The following is a 13,483-nucleotide window of genomic DNA, read 5'->3' on the forward strand; positions in this document are numbered from 1 at the left end:
CGTCGAACGCTCGGCCATCGCTGGAGACAGCAACGCACCCGACGTGTTGAGCTGGGCTACCCTTTCCGACGGAAAGTTTCCGTGGCCTCCGCAATCAACACAGCGCGCCCGCCGCGCTGTCGGTGTTGGCGCGCTGTCGCCGTCAGGCAACGCCGACAAAGCGCTCTGAGTGGTTGAGATCTGCTCCGACAGCTGCCGCAACACTAGCCGTTATAACTTCATTCTCTTCTACGTCGACGCTCCGCAGATGCCAAGTGTGCGAACAAACAAAAAGTATTTGAGATCGCCGACAATCGTAGCCTTGGGCATTTTGGGCGTTTCTTCAGGGGTGAAGTTACAGCCACAGATGCATGGATCCTGGCGTGGTTCGGATGGCGAGAGCCCGACGCTCACTGCAGCGGCACCGCTAGCCAGTTGTCCTATACATGCCTTACACGGTGTCGCAGCTTTACAATTTACCAGCCGCTAGATTTGAAGCACACAACGCAGCTAGCGCAATTCATGACGTCAGAGAAAAGAAACCTCGAGATAAACACTATGGCAAGGCTCACGTCATCGTGGACTTCGTTGTAACCCAGGCATATGGCGCTCGCTGTCCATCGGAGGTTCAGTAACGTGGGCTGGACATATCCAACTAGATTGGTCGCCTGTGCTACGTGTCATGGAACAATGCTAGGTAGAAAGGAAGCGGGAAGATTAAAACTCTTTTGGCTGCGATCTTGTAATAACTTACACAGTTGACGCAGAGAGCTTAAATCAGTCTGCAGGTGATCCTTACGACTTGCTTTACCGGCTCAATGTGTTTATACAAAATCGTCGAAGCCGTTTCAGGTCCCTTAAATGCACGTACCAGTCGCATCAATTGCGACCGCAGTGTAGGCTTTGCGTTCTGGGCATGGGTTAGCATCTATGAAAAGATATTGTTACGGAGATGAAGTGAAGGAAGACGAAGTGCTGGACAGCCCGACTGGCGCGCGAGTGTGCTGGTCAGCCAGCTTGACTCGTCTACCAATTCTTCTTTGTAAATATACATTGTATATACCAAAACAACCCCGTATCATATTGGTGGAGGTGCGGGGTACTGCAGCAGGCAACGGAGCTCCGCAGCGGACGTCGCATCGCCCTCCCAACCATGGCTAACGCTGAGGCTTCCGTATCAACGTCGCTGTCTCCATCAACGTCGCCGTCCCCACCACTTGTTTTCGTACCACCTAAGGATCCCGGTACGTTCTGTGGGACCGATGGCGTCGACGTTGAAGACTGGTTGGCCATGTTTGAACGCGTGAGTGTACCGAACAGATGGGACCCCACACTTCAGCTGGCCAATGTGTTGTTTTACTTGAGGGGCACCGCAAAGGTGTGGTTCGAAAACAACGAAGAAGAACTTACTAGCTGGGACCGATGCAAAGAAAAGTTGCGAGAGGTCTTTGGTAAACCCGCCGGCCGTAAGATCGCCGCCAAAAAGGAATTGGCCTGCCGTGCCCAATCTTCCACGGAATCATACCTCTCCTATATTCAGGACGTGCTGGCTCTCTGCCGAAAGGCCGACAATGACATGACGGAAGCTGAGAAGGTCGGGCATGTGCTGAAGGGGATCGCCGACGACGCATTCAACCTCCTGATGTGCAAAGGCTGCTCTACCGTGGATTCGATCATCAAGGAGTGTCGTCAGTTCGAACAAGCAAAAAGCCGCCGCATTCTCCAACCGTTCGCCAGACTTCCAAACACCGCTGCCACGTCGACGTGTGAAGACCAGTCGACACCGCAACATTCTTCGCCGCCGGAAGACCTTACACGAATTGTTCGTCGTGAACTGGAAGCGATGGCGCCCTCCGCATTCTATTCACGCAGCACCGATGCCCCTGTTACCGTTCCTCTCGTTCAAGCCATCGTTCGTCAGGAGCTGGAAAATATCGGAGTGCATTCCGTGTGTTCTGTTGCCACGCCCAGAGTCAGCGAACGTCCTTCTGCTATGTCCTTCTCAAACCGACGATTCTCTGCACGTTCTCGCAACCCGGCTGAGTGGCGAACTGCAGATGACCGCCCAATATGTTTCACCTGCCACCGCGTTGGACATATTGCTCGTTACTGCCGCAACACATGGTCCTCAGTACCTCGTGCAACGACCAATATGACCCGTTTTGACGGTAATGCTCACCATTTTTCTCCCGCTCCCGAGACCAACGCCGCTGACAACGCCGCTAGGAACACTTGGTACAGCCGCTCGCCTTCGCCACGTGGACACCAATCTCGTTCGCCGCATACACGTCGCCCATCGTCCCGTTCGCCACAGCCACGGCGTCTATCGTCCCCCGTGGCTTTCGGCCGCACCATGTCGGAAAACTAAGAAGCGCAGCCCCCGGAGGTGGTGCTGCATCGACGACTACGGCAGCAAATCCTCTCTCTGTACCCACTAGACGAAGTGTCATTGACGTTAAAGTAGACGGCGTACCTGTCCAAGCACTTGTCGACACTGGAGCGAACATATCGGTAATGAGTTCAAGCCTACGCAAACGTTTAAAGAAAGTACTCACACCAGCAGCTACGCAGGTGCTCCGTGTGGCCGATGGCGGCACGCCGTTGGTTCTTGGTCTGTGCACTGCCCGCTTAAGTATAGTCGACCAACCTACTTCATTCATCTTCGCCGTGATTGACCGCTGCCCTTATGACGTTATCCTTGGACTGGACTTTTTATCGGATCATTCTGCTCTCATCGATTGCGCTACCGGCGTCCTTCAGCTAGAACTGCCTCAGATAGTCGCTGCTCCTAACACTACACCACCGCGACTGTGCTCTCTTCAAGATGTGCGTCTATCACCTCAGGCAGTCACCTACGTCGTTTTGACCGCAGAGCCGCAGGTTCCCGACGGTGAATACGTCCTCTATCCCCTCGTTGACGTTCTTTTGAGCCGGAACGTCGCCATTCCACATACACTCGTGACTGTCACCGCCAACCGTACTTCGCTACCACTTCTAAACTTCAGCTTGTGCCCTCAAGTACTTCCCCGTGGCATGTTCTTGGCCAACATTTCTGATGCTGACGAATTTGAAATTGCAACTCTCAGCACAGAGACTGATTTACTTACGCCTACTGCGACTAACAGCTCATCTTCCTTCCCGGATGATTTCTCGAAGATGATTGCACCAGACCTCAACCCTGCACAGGCCAATGACATCCGTCGCCTTCTCGCGTCGTACAGTGACATTTTTGATCTTGACGACAGACCTCTAGGCCAAACATCCGTCGTTCAGCACCGTATAAACACCGGTGATGCGAGTCCTATTCGTCGGCGCCCCTATCGTGTCTCCCACACTGAGCGCAGAGTGATCCAAACGGAAGTCGAAAAAATGCTCAGCAAAGGTGTCATCGAACCTTCCGACAGTCCTTGGGCCTCCCCTGTCGTCCTTGTAAAGAAAAAAGATGGTAGCTGGCGCTTCTGCGTTGACTATCGCCACTTGAACAAGATCACACGAAAAGACGTATACCCGCTACCACGCATCGATGACGCGTTGGACTGTCTGCACGGAGCTACATACTTCTCGTCTATTGATCTTCGGTCCGGCTACTGGCAGATTTCTGTCGATGCAATGGACCGCGAGAAGACTGCCTTCATAACACCTGATGGCCTATACCAGTTTAAGGTCATGCCCTTTGGCCTATGCAATGCCCCTGCGACATTCGAACGGATGATGGACTCTCTACTGCGCGGTTACAAGTGGTCTACTTGTCTTTGTTACCTTGACGATGTGATTGTCTTTTCTTCCACCTTCGACAGCCACCTCACGCGTCTCGCCGCAATTCTCGCAGTATTCAGAACGGCCGGGCTTCAACTGAATTCCAAGAAATGCCAGTTTGGCCGCCGTCAGATTACCGTACTAGGCCATCTTGTGAACGCTGACGGCGTGCAACCAGATCCTGAAAAGATTCGCGCCGTTCGCAGCTTTCCTGTGCCTCGCTCTACTTCTGACGTGCGGAGCTTCATCGGCCTCTGCTCTTACTTTCGCCGTTTCGTGAACAACTTCGCCGATGTTGCTAGGCCACTAACAGATCTGCTGAAGAAGGATACCACATTCTCATGGGGCCCTGAGCAGGCTCAAGCGTTCACCGCTCTCATCGGCTTCTTGACTACTCCTCCCATACTTGCCCACTTTGATCCATCTGCTCCAACAGAAGTCCGAACCGACGCAAGCGGGCACGGTATCGGCGCAGTTCTCGCTCAACGGCAGCACGGTAGACAGTGCGTGATAGCGTACGCCAGTCGCCTGCTCTCTGCTCCCGAGAGAAATTATTCCATCACCGAAAGAGAGTGCTTGGCTTTAGTCTGGGCTGTCGCCAAGTTCCGCCCATACTTATTCGGCCGCATGTTTACCGTCGTTACGGACCACCACGCTCTCTGCTGGCTCAATTCTCTGAAGGACCCGACCGGACGTCTTGGTCGCTGGGCTTTGCGGCTCCAGGAATTTTCGTTTACAGTCACGTACAAGTCTGGACGTTTGCACAAGGATGCAGACTGTCTTTCACGTCATCCGGTGGATCCTCCTGACCCCGCTGCACATGATCCGGACAGCTGCGTAATGGCTTTTACTGACGTGAGCGATATGCGCACCGAACAACGTCGGGATGAGTCATTGCGCGCTATCATCGACGCCGTCCAGTCTGGCAGCACCAACGCCACATTCCGTATGTTCGTGCTGTATGACGGCATCCTCTACCGCCGCAACGTCAGCATTGAAGGCCCTGAGCTCCTGCTTGTCGTTCCTCGCCATCTACGGCCTGTCATCCTTGAACAACTTCACGACGCACCGACGGCGGGACATCTCGGAGTTACGCGCACATACGACCGCGTGCGACGTCGGTTCTTCTGGCCTGGACTATACCGCTCTGTGCGTCGTTATGTTGCTACTTGCGACCTATGCCAACGCCGGAAAAGGCCTCCTCTGCCGCCTGCTGGATTTCTCCAACCAATTGAAGTTCCCTCTGAACCATTCTATCGCGTCGGCCTTGACCTGCTTGGCTCTTTTCCGACGACGACTCTGGGAAATAAGTGGATCGCCGTCGCTACAGATTATGCGACACGTTACGCCATCACGAAGGCCATGCCAACTAGTTGCGCCACTGACGTCGCGGATTTTCTTCTTCACGACGTCATCCTCCTCCATGGTGCACCCCGCCAGCTCCTGACGGACCGCGGCCGCTCTTTCTTGTCCAGAGTTGTCGACGACCTCCTTCGATCTTGCGCCACAGAGCACAAGCTGTCAACTGCCTACCACCCGCAAACTAATGGTCTTACTGAACGTCTTAACCGCACACTCACGGAGATGCTTTCGATGTACGTCTCTCAAGATCATCGCGACTGGGACGCCACGTTGGCTTATGTGACTTTTGCGTATAATTCCTCTCGACATGACACCACGGGATTTTCCCCTTTTTATCTTTTGTATGGTCGCCACCCCGTATTGCCGTTTGACACCGTCTTGCCTTCCGCGCCATGTACTACAATGTACGCTCACGACGCCATTGACCGGGCTCACATGGCTCGTCAAGTCGCCCGATCTCGTCTCACCACGTCGCAGGATATTCAAAAAGCCCGCTATGACCAACGTCATCGTCATATGAAGTTTGCCCAAGGTGATTGGGTACTCCTTTGGTCACCATGTCGCCGTGTAGGGCTCTCTGAGAAACTACTGTCCCGCTACTCAGGACCTTACCAAGTTCTGCGTCAAGTTAGCGACGTGAATTACGAGCTTGCGCCGTTGCACTTCAATTCGTCAAGTCCGCCACCTGTTGAAATTGTGCATGTTTCGCGGATGAAGCCCTACTTCTCTCGCACTTCATCGCCGGACTTGCGCCGAGACGGCGCTACAACGCCCGGGGGTCCTGTTACGGAGATGAAGTGAAGGAAGACGAAGTGCTGGACAGCCCGACTGGCGCGCGAGTGTGCTGGTCAGCCAGCTTGACTCGTCTACCAATTCTTCTTTGTAAATATACATTGTATATACCAAAACAACCCCGTATCAATATTTACTATTTGTGCCGCGTACTTTGACCAGTGTTTTGGCTCTGTGTCTTCTACGGTCCGCGTTGGTGATGGGGGTCATGTTTTTCGCATCGTGTTGGCCCCTATCTTAGCTCTAATTATATTGGGTATATCTTTTTTGGTCAAATGAGAACACAATATTTTCCGCCTCTTGCTTGGTCTTTTAAGTCGCAGGTGAGTAGCAAATATATGAATAAGCTATAATTAACTCAGCGCGTCTTCATATAATTTATGTAGAATAAATGAAATGCTTAATTCTGGAACATCCGAGCCCAAAAGTCAGCGGAAACATTAAACGCTGACGCAGTACTTCCTTGAACCCGCAGACCGTAATTGATTAGCAGAGTTACCACAATACGAGTACAGCTTCAAGCAGATAAATCTGGTTGAAGGTGAACAGCTCAGCTTTATCTTCTTGCGGATCTCTGTTTTTGTCATATTCACACGAGAACACGAGCTACGAATCATCGTCAGAAACTGGCGTCAGCACAGCTAGATGGCGGGCAGTGTGAGCAGCGCGCTCGCCATGCGTTCGGCAGCACGCACGCACATTCTTCCTTCGTCTTTGCAGACGCGCCCCGTGTTGTGCTTCGATGTGCACCAACCTACTGGCGTGCGGAGGACATGCGCGCGCATCAACTGATGCCACAAAAAGAGCTCATAAACAATGTACTCAAGCGAAGCTTGTATTGCCTCACTCGTCTCGGCATCGGTGTTGTTGATATTCGCAAAAAAAAAAAAAACTCATAGCGTGTACGTGCCACAGAAATTTCGCAAACCCCACTACTCACCACTAGTCCAATAAAAATGAAGAAGGGATCACACGGGCGGCAATCACCAAACCCAGTCTTGCTTAGAGGTTTGAAGCAAAGGCGGTGGGAACGAACCCGTGAACGTCTGCGTGCTTGCCAGGTGAATGCACAACTTCCGCTAGTTATGTTAAAACCACCTATATGTGGTTTTAACATAACTTGGCATGACTTCATCACCTATGTTAAAATACAATGGTGCATCTTTTTCCGGTTGTTGCTGCGTTGCATGCTCACATTCAACACGGCTCTCCCATTGATAACCAGCCCGATCCAACGCCCCCTGGGAATTCACCACCACCAGAACTAATAAGCCAACAAAGCTACGGCGCAGCGATAGAACATGTATTATTGACGAACGCAGTATCATTGAAGTATCATGCGCTAATACCTGCAAAGTCTATACAGATGCTGCTATCGTACAAGACGGCGGGAGGACATCATTCATGACTACTTATATTCCCTCAGTGGTCACCAGAGTTATTTATCTGCCAATCCTCTAGTAACAAAACTTTAAAGGGGTGGTGCCATCAAATTTCAAGGCTATAACAAGCCTGTTGTGGGTTTCCTCTGTATGCAAGGACACTCCACACGAAGTGTCGGACACAGCAAACGTTTAGAATATATTTTAATTCACTTCCAAAGTGCACCTAAATGCCCATTCTCCCGAGCGAAACCCATGGCTAGCGCGCCAACACTGACGTAGATCTGTAGGATGGGCAACGAAAGTTGTAATGACGTCACACCAAATCTACTGTAGTAACGTGAGTGACCCCCGGACCTACGCCACTTCCGCAACGTACGTACCGGCTGTAGTGAACTAGAATATATTCTAGTCCACTAAAGTACCGGCAAAGCATCGGTTGCTACATCACTCGCCGAGTTTCGATCGCTTCTTGGCTAGTGCGTCACAGCCTTGTGTGGTCATGTGACTGCGCCTCCTACACTTCTACGTCACTGCCCAACCTCGGCGCCCAGAAACCGAAACCGAAAGTTGTCATCATCAAAAGGCGATATTAAATTATTTAGCTAGAATACATGAATCTTGGTGCGTGCAGCATGCTTCCTGGAGCTATAGGAAATGCTTACAGCAAAGAACGCGCAAGCCGCAAATTTGGTGGCACCACCCCTTTAAGCCATCTATGACTATGTGCAAGGTGCTACCTCTTCGCTGCCTACAGTCGAACAACTTGACAACTTCACTGATTCTTTAGCGGCTATTCAAGAACTCAAAAAAGTTCACAAGGCGATGGAAATCTGTGAGGCCATACACACCATGAATCGTAATACAACTACTTGCGCCAGGGAACACTGGACTCAAGGCCATATGCTGCGAACCTTCACAATATTGTTGTTGACCAGCAGGCACACTACCCTCTTAATACAGATCTTCCATCCATTACCCTTCCACCTCAACCCCTCAACTCACTGCAAGCCCGTAAAGATTTTCTCCGGCGGGACACACGCGCTCTTATCCCACCATGTGTCTGCTCCCTCCCCTTCACCTTACTTCACAATGGCAGTAAATCGGGCTAGTTAGTTGCTCATGATCGTAAAATAACAGAGCAAAAGACGACGGACGAACACTAGGGCGGAGGAAGCCGTGCTTAGGAGGCTTTGGGTCGGGGTGGCCCTTAAACCGGCTGTCATCTCGACGTCGAAGTGGCCGCATTTACCGCTGTGCGCTACATCTCCGTACTGCTCTGTTACAGTGATGCAAGCAGATGCATACAATCTTACATGGACATGCCAAGGGTTACAATCGGAAGGCTTCCGTCACCTCCTGAAAGCCGGCCTTCGCTGCAGTGACACGACCAGCTATGACCACGGGATACATCCCTTACAAAAATATATTTAGACAGTCTATAGACCGTCTAAAACCATGGCTGATCCCTCCGTCATAGGAATGGGTATAACACGAAAGTGAAACGTGTCTTCACAGAAGTAGTGCTTATTGTGCAGTGATATATGAGACCTTGTACAATGTCTATTCGTGTTTGGCAGCTATAGCACCGTTTGACGTGGATGCATCCATGTTGACAGCATGTCTCTATCGCGACGACTAATGCCCATGATTATGATTAAACCGTTGTGGTAGCTGACGGTGTGAACATATATTTGGACACAGCGAATCGTGAACACCGCGTAAGGATGATATCAACAAGCTCTTAAGCAACACTGGTACCCGGTATGCACTTCTTCAAAGCGTCGTCAATTAAGGAGAGAAACGACACGGTGTGCGCTTTCTAGCAATGGGTAGCCGACGCCTGTGCTCATGCATACACTAACACACACTGCGCTTCAGCAACACGGGAGGCAGAGGCTCGTAGCCTGAGCCGCAAACGCGTGCGTACCGCTGGTTTCTGTCTCGCAGGCGCTGCTCTCGCTCCACCAAGGCACGACATTCGCCCGTCGAAATCGCGTCCTTTCTGCAACGCGTATTGCAGCAGTTTTGTTAGTCGGTGCTCTCGCAATTGAAGCAGTCGGCGGCGGAGAAATCCCGTTGGCGCACGTGGAAGCTGCACACCTCCGATGAGCCGACGCACGCTAACACGAAGCGAAAGGCAAAGAAAGACCTTAACTAGAGTGACCTAGTATAGGGGGAGTGTCCAAAGCGCCGCGCGAATACATGGGAGGAGCGAGGGCCTTTTGCGGTGAACTTCCGCGCCGCGGCGCTGCCCTGCCGGACCCGTGGCACGGCAGCCACGGGTCCGGCACGGGTCCGTGGCTGCCGGAGGAGGCTAACCAGGAGGAGGCTAACCGATTGGTGGCTACAATCAAGGCACGAGTGAATTGCAATCCTTGAATACATAGTGATAGTACTTAACCATGACTTAACTTTATGGCTAGGTGGCGTGAGCCGCCGCCCGATCTAAAGGGCACAGCCGTATACATCCATCCATCCATCCATCCTGGGCTTTCTCCGCGGCGGAAGCCGCGTCAAAGCGGCGAGCGTCTGCTACGCGCGTGATATTTTGGCCGCTATTAGCTAAAATTGCGGAAGTTTGGGGAATATTTATTACTGCGTCACTGCAACATAATACTGCAGCGAGTCATCACACAGAGAACGCGTTTGTTTGTGTGTTCTGAAACGGGGATTTTGTATATATCCTTTCAGCTGGTTTGTCACCGCATTGGTCCACACTTCCGCGGCTGTTTGAGGAACGCATCCTGCGCGCACTTCATAGTGAGAGAAGGCGCTTAACTTACTTTCGTGCGGAATTACGAACGTAAACTTGCTGCAGGGGAGAATAAACTGGAGATAACCAGGAGAACGTAGCACATAATGCACGTAGTAACTAGCTCATGCATGCTAACGCGTTTGCACCCTTCATATCCTATCTTTTATTTCGTGCATTCGATTTGCTTTACAAGGCCGCCTCCGGCGCTCTGCTGTTTCAAGTCATTTCATGCGAAGCCGAATGTGTCAGTCGGCGTGGCCGGGGTAACAAAAGTAAAAAATTACTCGCGTCTCGTTCACGTGGTATACACGAAAATTGGCAGGGAGGGGCATGTATGCCCAACACAACTGATAGGTCATGGCATCACTAACTTGACATGCTTGCCATTTGCGTAACGACTAACAATAATAATATGGCGTGTGGCGCGCAAACCCGCTTTCTGTAGCCAGAAATAATTCTGACGATGTGTGGTCTGACGATGTGTTTCCGTCAGGTGATAAAAAACGTGGTGGTCACCAATATCGATGCCAGCATGTAAGACTTACATATACATCATGAAGAACTGACCACATAGGTAAAATGTATGCGAAAAAATCACATGAAAGAAAAAAACATGGTCTCTTATGCATTCGCCTGAGATGACTCGAAAACGAAAGTCATCGTTTTCGTCAGTCGATGCATTGATCCTCCCGCGCCCCTCTCCGAAAGCTTTCTGCACATAACGTGGTTTCGGACTGCCCACAAGATCGAAGGCATTGCAAGCTTTCTGCACCTCGCCTGCTTTTACATTGCCTCCGTGATCGGCCCCGATCACGGAGGCAATGCAAAGCGACCATGTCATGTGATGGCGTCATCATATGACGTCACGTTGAATGACGTCATGGTGACGTCACAAGTTCTGACGACGTCATCGCGTGATGATTTTGTGCATCACTCGTGTTGGCTACGCGGGACGCCGACCGTCAGTTTTCATGTTTGATGAGGCATCTAAGGCTCTATTTTAAAAAAAGACAAGACAAATCAAAGTAAATGAAACGATAACAGTGCAACATCGTGTATACCTCACCTCATGTTACGAGCGATCGCCCGAAAACAAACGTGATTTTCAGTTCAGAGCAGCTGATTGCACGCGTCTGTGGGACAAAAGAGGCCTGCTTTACCCGTCTGGTCATCTCTTTATATTTATTCAAGAGATGAGCAGACTAGCTATTTAAGTGCTACGCAGCTTCAGCACGAAATTGTGGTGGACGCTATATTGAGGTCATCAGGAAAAAGCGGGAAATTGCGGTCGGGTGCCCTGTTGGCGCGCACTCAACTGCCGCAGAAACAATTGTATTTTATGTAACTACTCGTCCACATCTTTTCGTAAAGTCTCTGAACCGGGCGAACGCTAACCTCGGAGAACCGTGAAAACATCTGAACTTGAGAATGAGTTGTTTCAAACTGTTTTCATTTCGTATGGTGAAGGCTTGAAGCAATGCACGCATCTCGCGCGAACGTTTCATACTGACGTTCAGCGATCTAATGCAACATGCGATTATATATATATATATATATATATATATGTATATATATATATATATATATATATATGTATATATATATATATATATATATATATATATATATATATATATATATATATATATATATATATATATATATATATATATATATATATATATAATCGCATGTTGCATTTTTTCAGGCTAGGTACATAAGGGATCTCTGCATTTGAACGATTTTCTGAAGTGATTGAGATATTACACTTCTATTTGTCAATTTCTTACCGTATTTTCGTTCAAGCAGCTTGTACAGCAAGAATGGGCATTTGTAACTATGTTTCATGATATCTGGGTATTTGTAAAGCATTTTCTATATTACGCCTTTTATGCAAAAACTTGTGGAACAAGGTTAGTTCACCTGGCATGGCTTTTCTTTCCAATGTATGCGCACGGTGAGCCTTGTTGTACGCTACCTCAGAAACAAAAATAAGCCAACAGCACTGCGGTCGTATGGCCGTCTCTACTCTTTTCTTTTTTTGTTTCCCTTGCGTCTTCCCGGTGTGCTCCGTCCATAATAAAGAGCTAGTGGAGGCTAATGAATTGTCGAATAAAGCGGTGTGCATATGGCTAGCAAACCAGTGGCTACCATGAGTAAAAAACTCGTAGTGTGAAGCAGTCACTGCGCGCAAGTATTTCAGCTTACTGCGCGTGCAATTCACTTTTTTTAATACTCTTAATTCGAGCATGCGTGATGCTATTGCCCGATCACTCGTGCGAATAAGGTTTTTTTTTCGTTCTTTGCTTGCGCGAGTCCGTTTTGCGCGTTTTTACGCACGCACCAACGTTCTCGAACTCTGTGACCAGAACTAGGCCACACTGATGGCGCTTGACACATGATTTTTTACATTGTGTTGCTGCCCCAGCACTAACACAACGCTTAAAGATGGATAAGCTCCATTCCGCACCGCATTATAAAAGTTAAGTAGACTTAAAGTGCCCTGTGTGGAAACGCGGCGCAAAAAACTACAGCGCGTATCAGACGCCCCTCCTTTCTGCGCGCTTCCCGAGCGCGGAAAGCCCACGGGTCCGGCGCAGCAGCGGCGCGGCGCGGGAGTTCACGGCAAAATGCCCACGCGGGAGCCGGCGCTTTGGACACTCCCCCTATTCTAGGTCACTCTACCTTAACCAACGTAACTGCGTCAAGGGTGCCTCGGCGACGCCAGCGCCGCCAGTCTACCTCTCCGGTATCGAGACGCTGTAACCATGTCCTCCGATATCGCGTGCAATCTCGCAGTGAGCGCTAGTAAGTGTCGATCGTGAAGCATTACTTCTTTTCACATCTCACAGACGGCGGCACCGCCCCGCTCCGCCCACCGCGAAAGAGAATATGTGAAAGATATAAGGCGCGTTCGCACCGTGTCTGGCATCTTCCGAGTTAGCTTAATTATTAGTCGGTAGGGTCTGGGAGCTTGCCGTCGCGGCCGCAACGTCGTGGGTTCGATTCCCAGCGGGGCATCTTTTTCTTGGTTTTTTTCTTTCTCACCCGTTGGCGTCCATTTTATCAACGTAATATCCGTGACGGATGTACTTGGTGGACCCCGGCATTAAAACACTTTCGTGTTAAAATGGGTTTCACAAGTCTGTGACTGTCTAAATTGGTTTTTGTAAGGGATAACAGATTCCACAAGGCACTGCTTCGCTTCATACACAACACCGGCCTAATGGCACACATCTAACACACATATACACAGAAAATTCTATGCCTTAAGGATAAATTTATGTCGCAATAAAACAAAAACAACAACTGGCAACAAAGCTGAGAATGTCGATGGCATCGATGGGTCCTATTGTCGAATCCTCAGCTGCAATTGCCACTTCAAGCCTCCATCTTCTCCTGAATTTTTGTCTTGTTTACATGTGTAGGCGGTGGCATGAACTAATGGAGATAA

At 50.1% G+C, this 13,483-nt stretch overlaps 1 protein-coding gene across 1 annotated transcript in view; it reads left to right on the plus strand.

Annotated features, from left to right (window-relative positions):
- The window catches only part of LOC119385532 (uncharacterized), a 65,546-nt gene extending 52,072 nt beyond the window's left edge, over positions 1–13,474 (plus strand). The window contains exon 4 of the mRNA XM_049414013.1: positions 13,458–13,474. Within this exon, the coding sequence (XP_049269970.1) occupies positions 13,458–13,474 (17 nt within the window). The remainder of the gene's footprint in view (positions 1–13,457) is intronic.
- Positions 13,475–13,483: the final 9 nt, after the last annotated feature.

This window comes from Rhipicephalus sanguineus, chromosome 3 (assembly GCF_013339695.2).
Source record: "Rhipicephalus sanguineus isolate Rsan-2018 chromosome 3, BIME_Rsan_1.4, whole genome shotgun sequence".
NCBI lineage: Eukaryota > Metazoa > Arthropoda > Arachnida > Ixodida > Ixodidae > Rhipicephalus > Rhipicephalus sanguineus.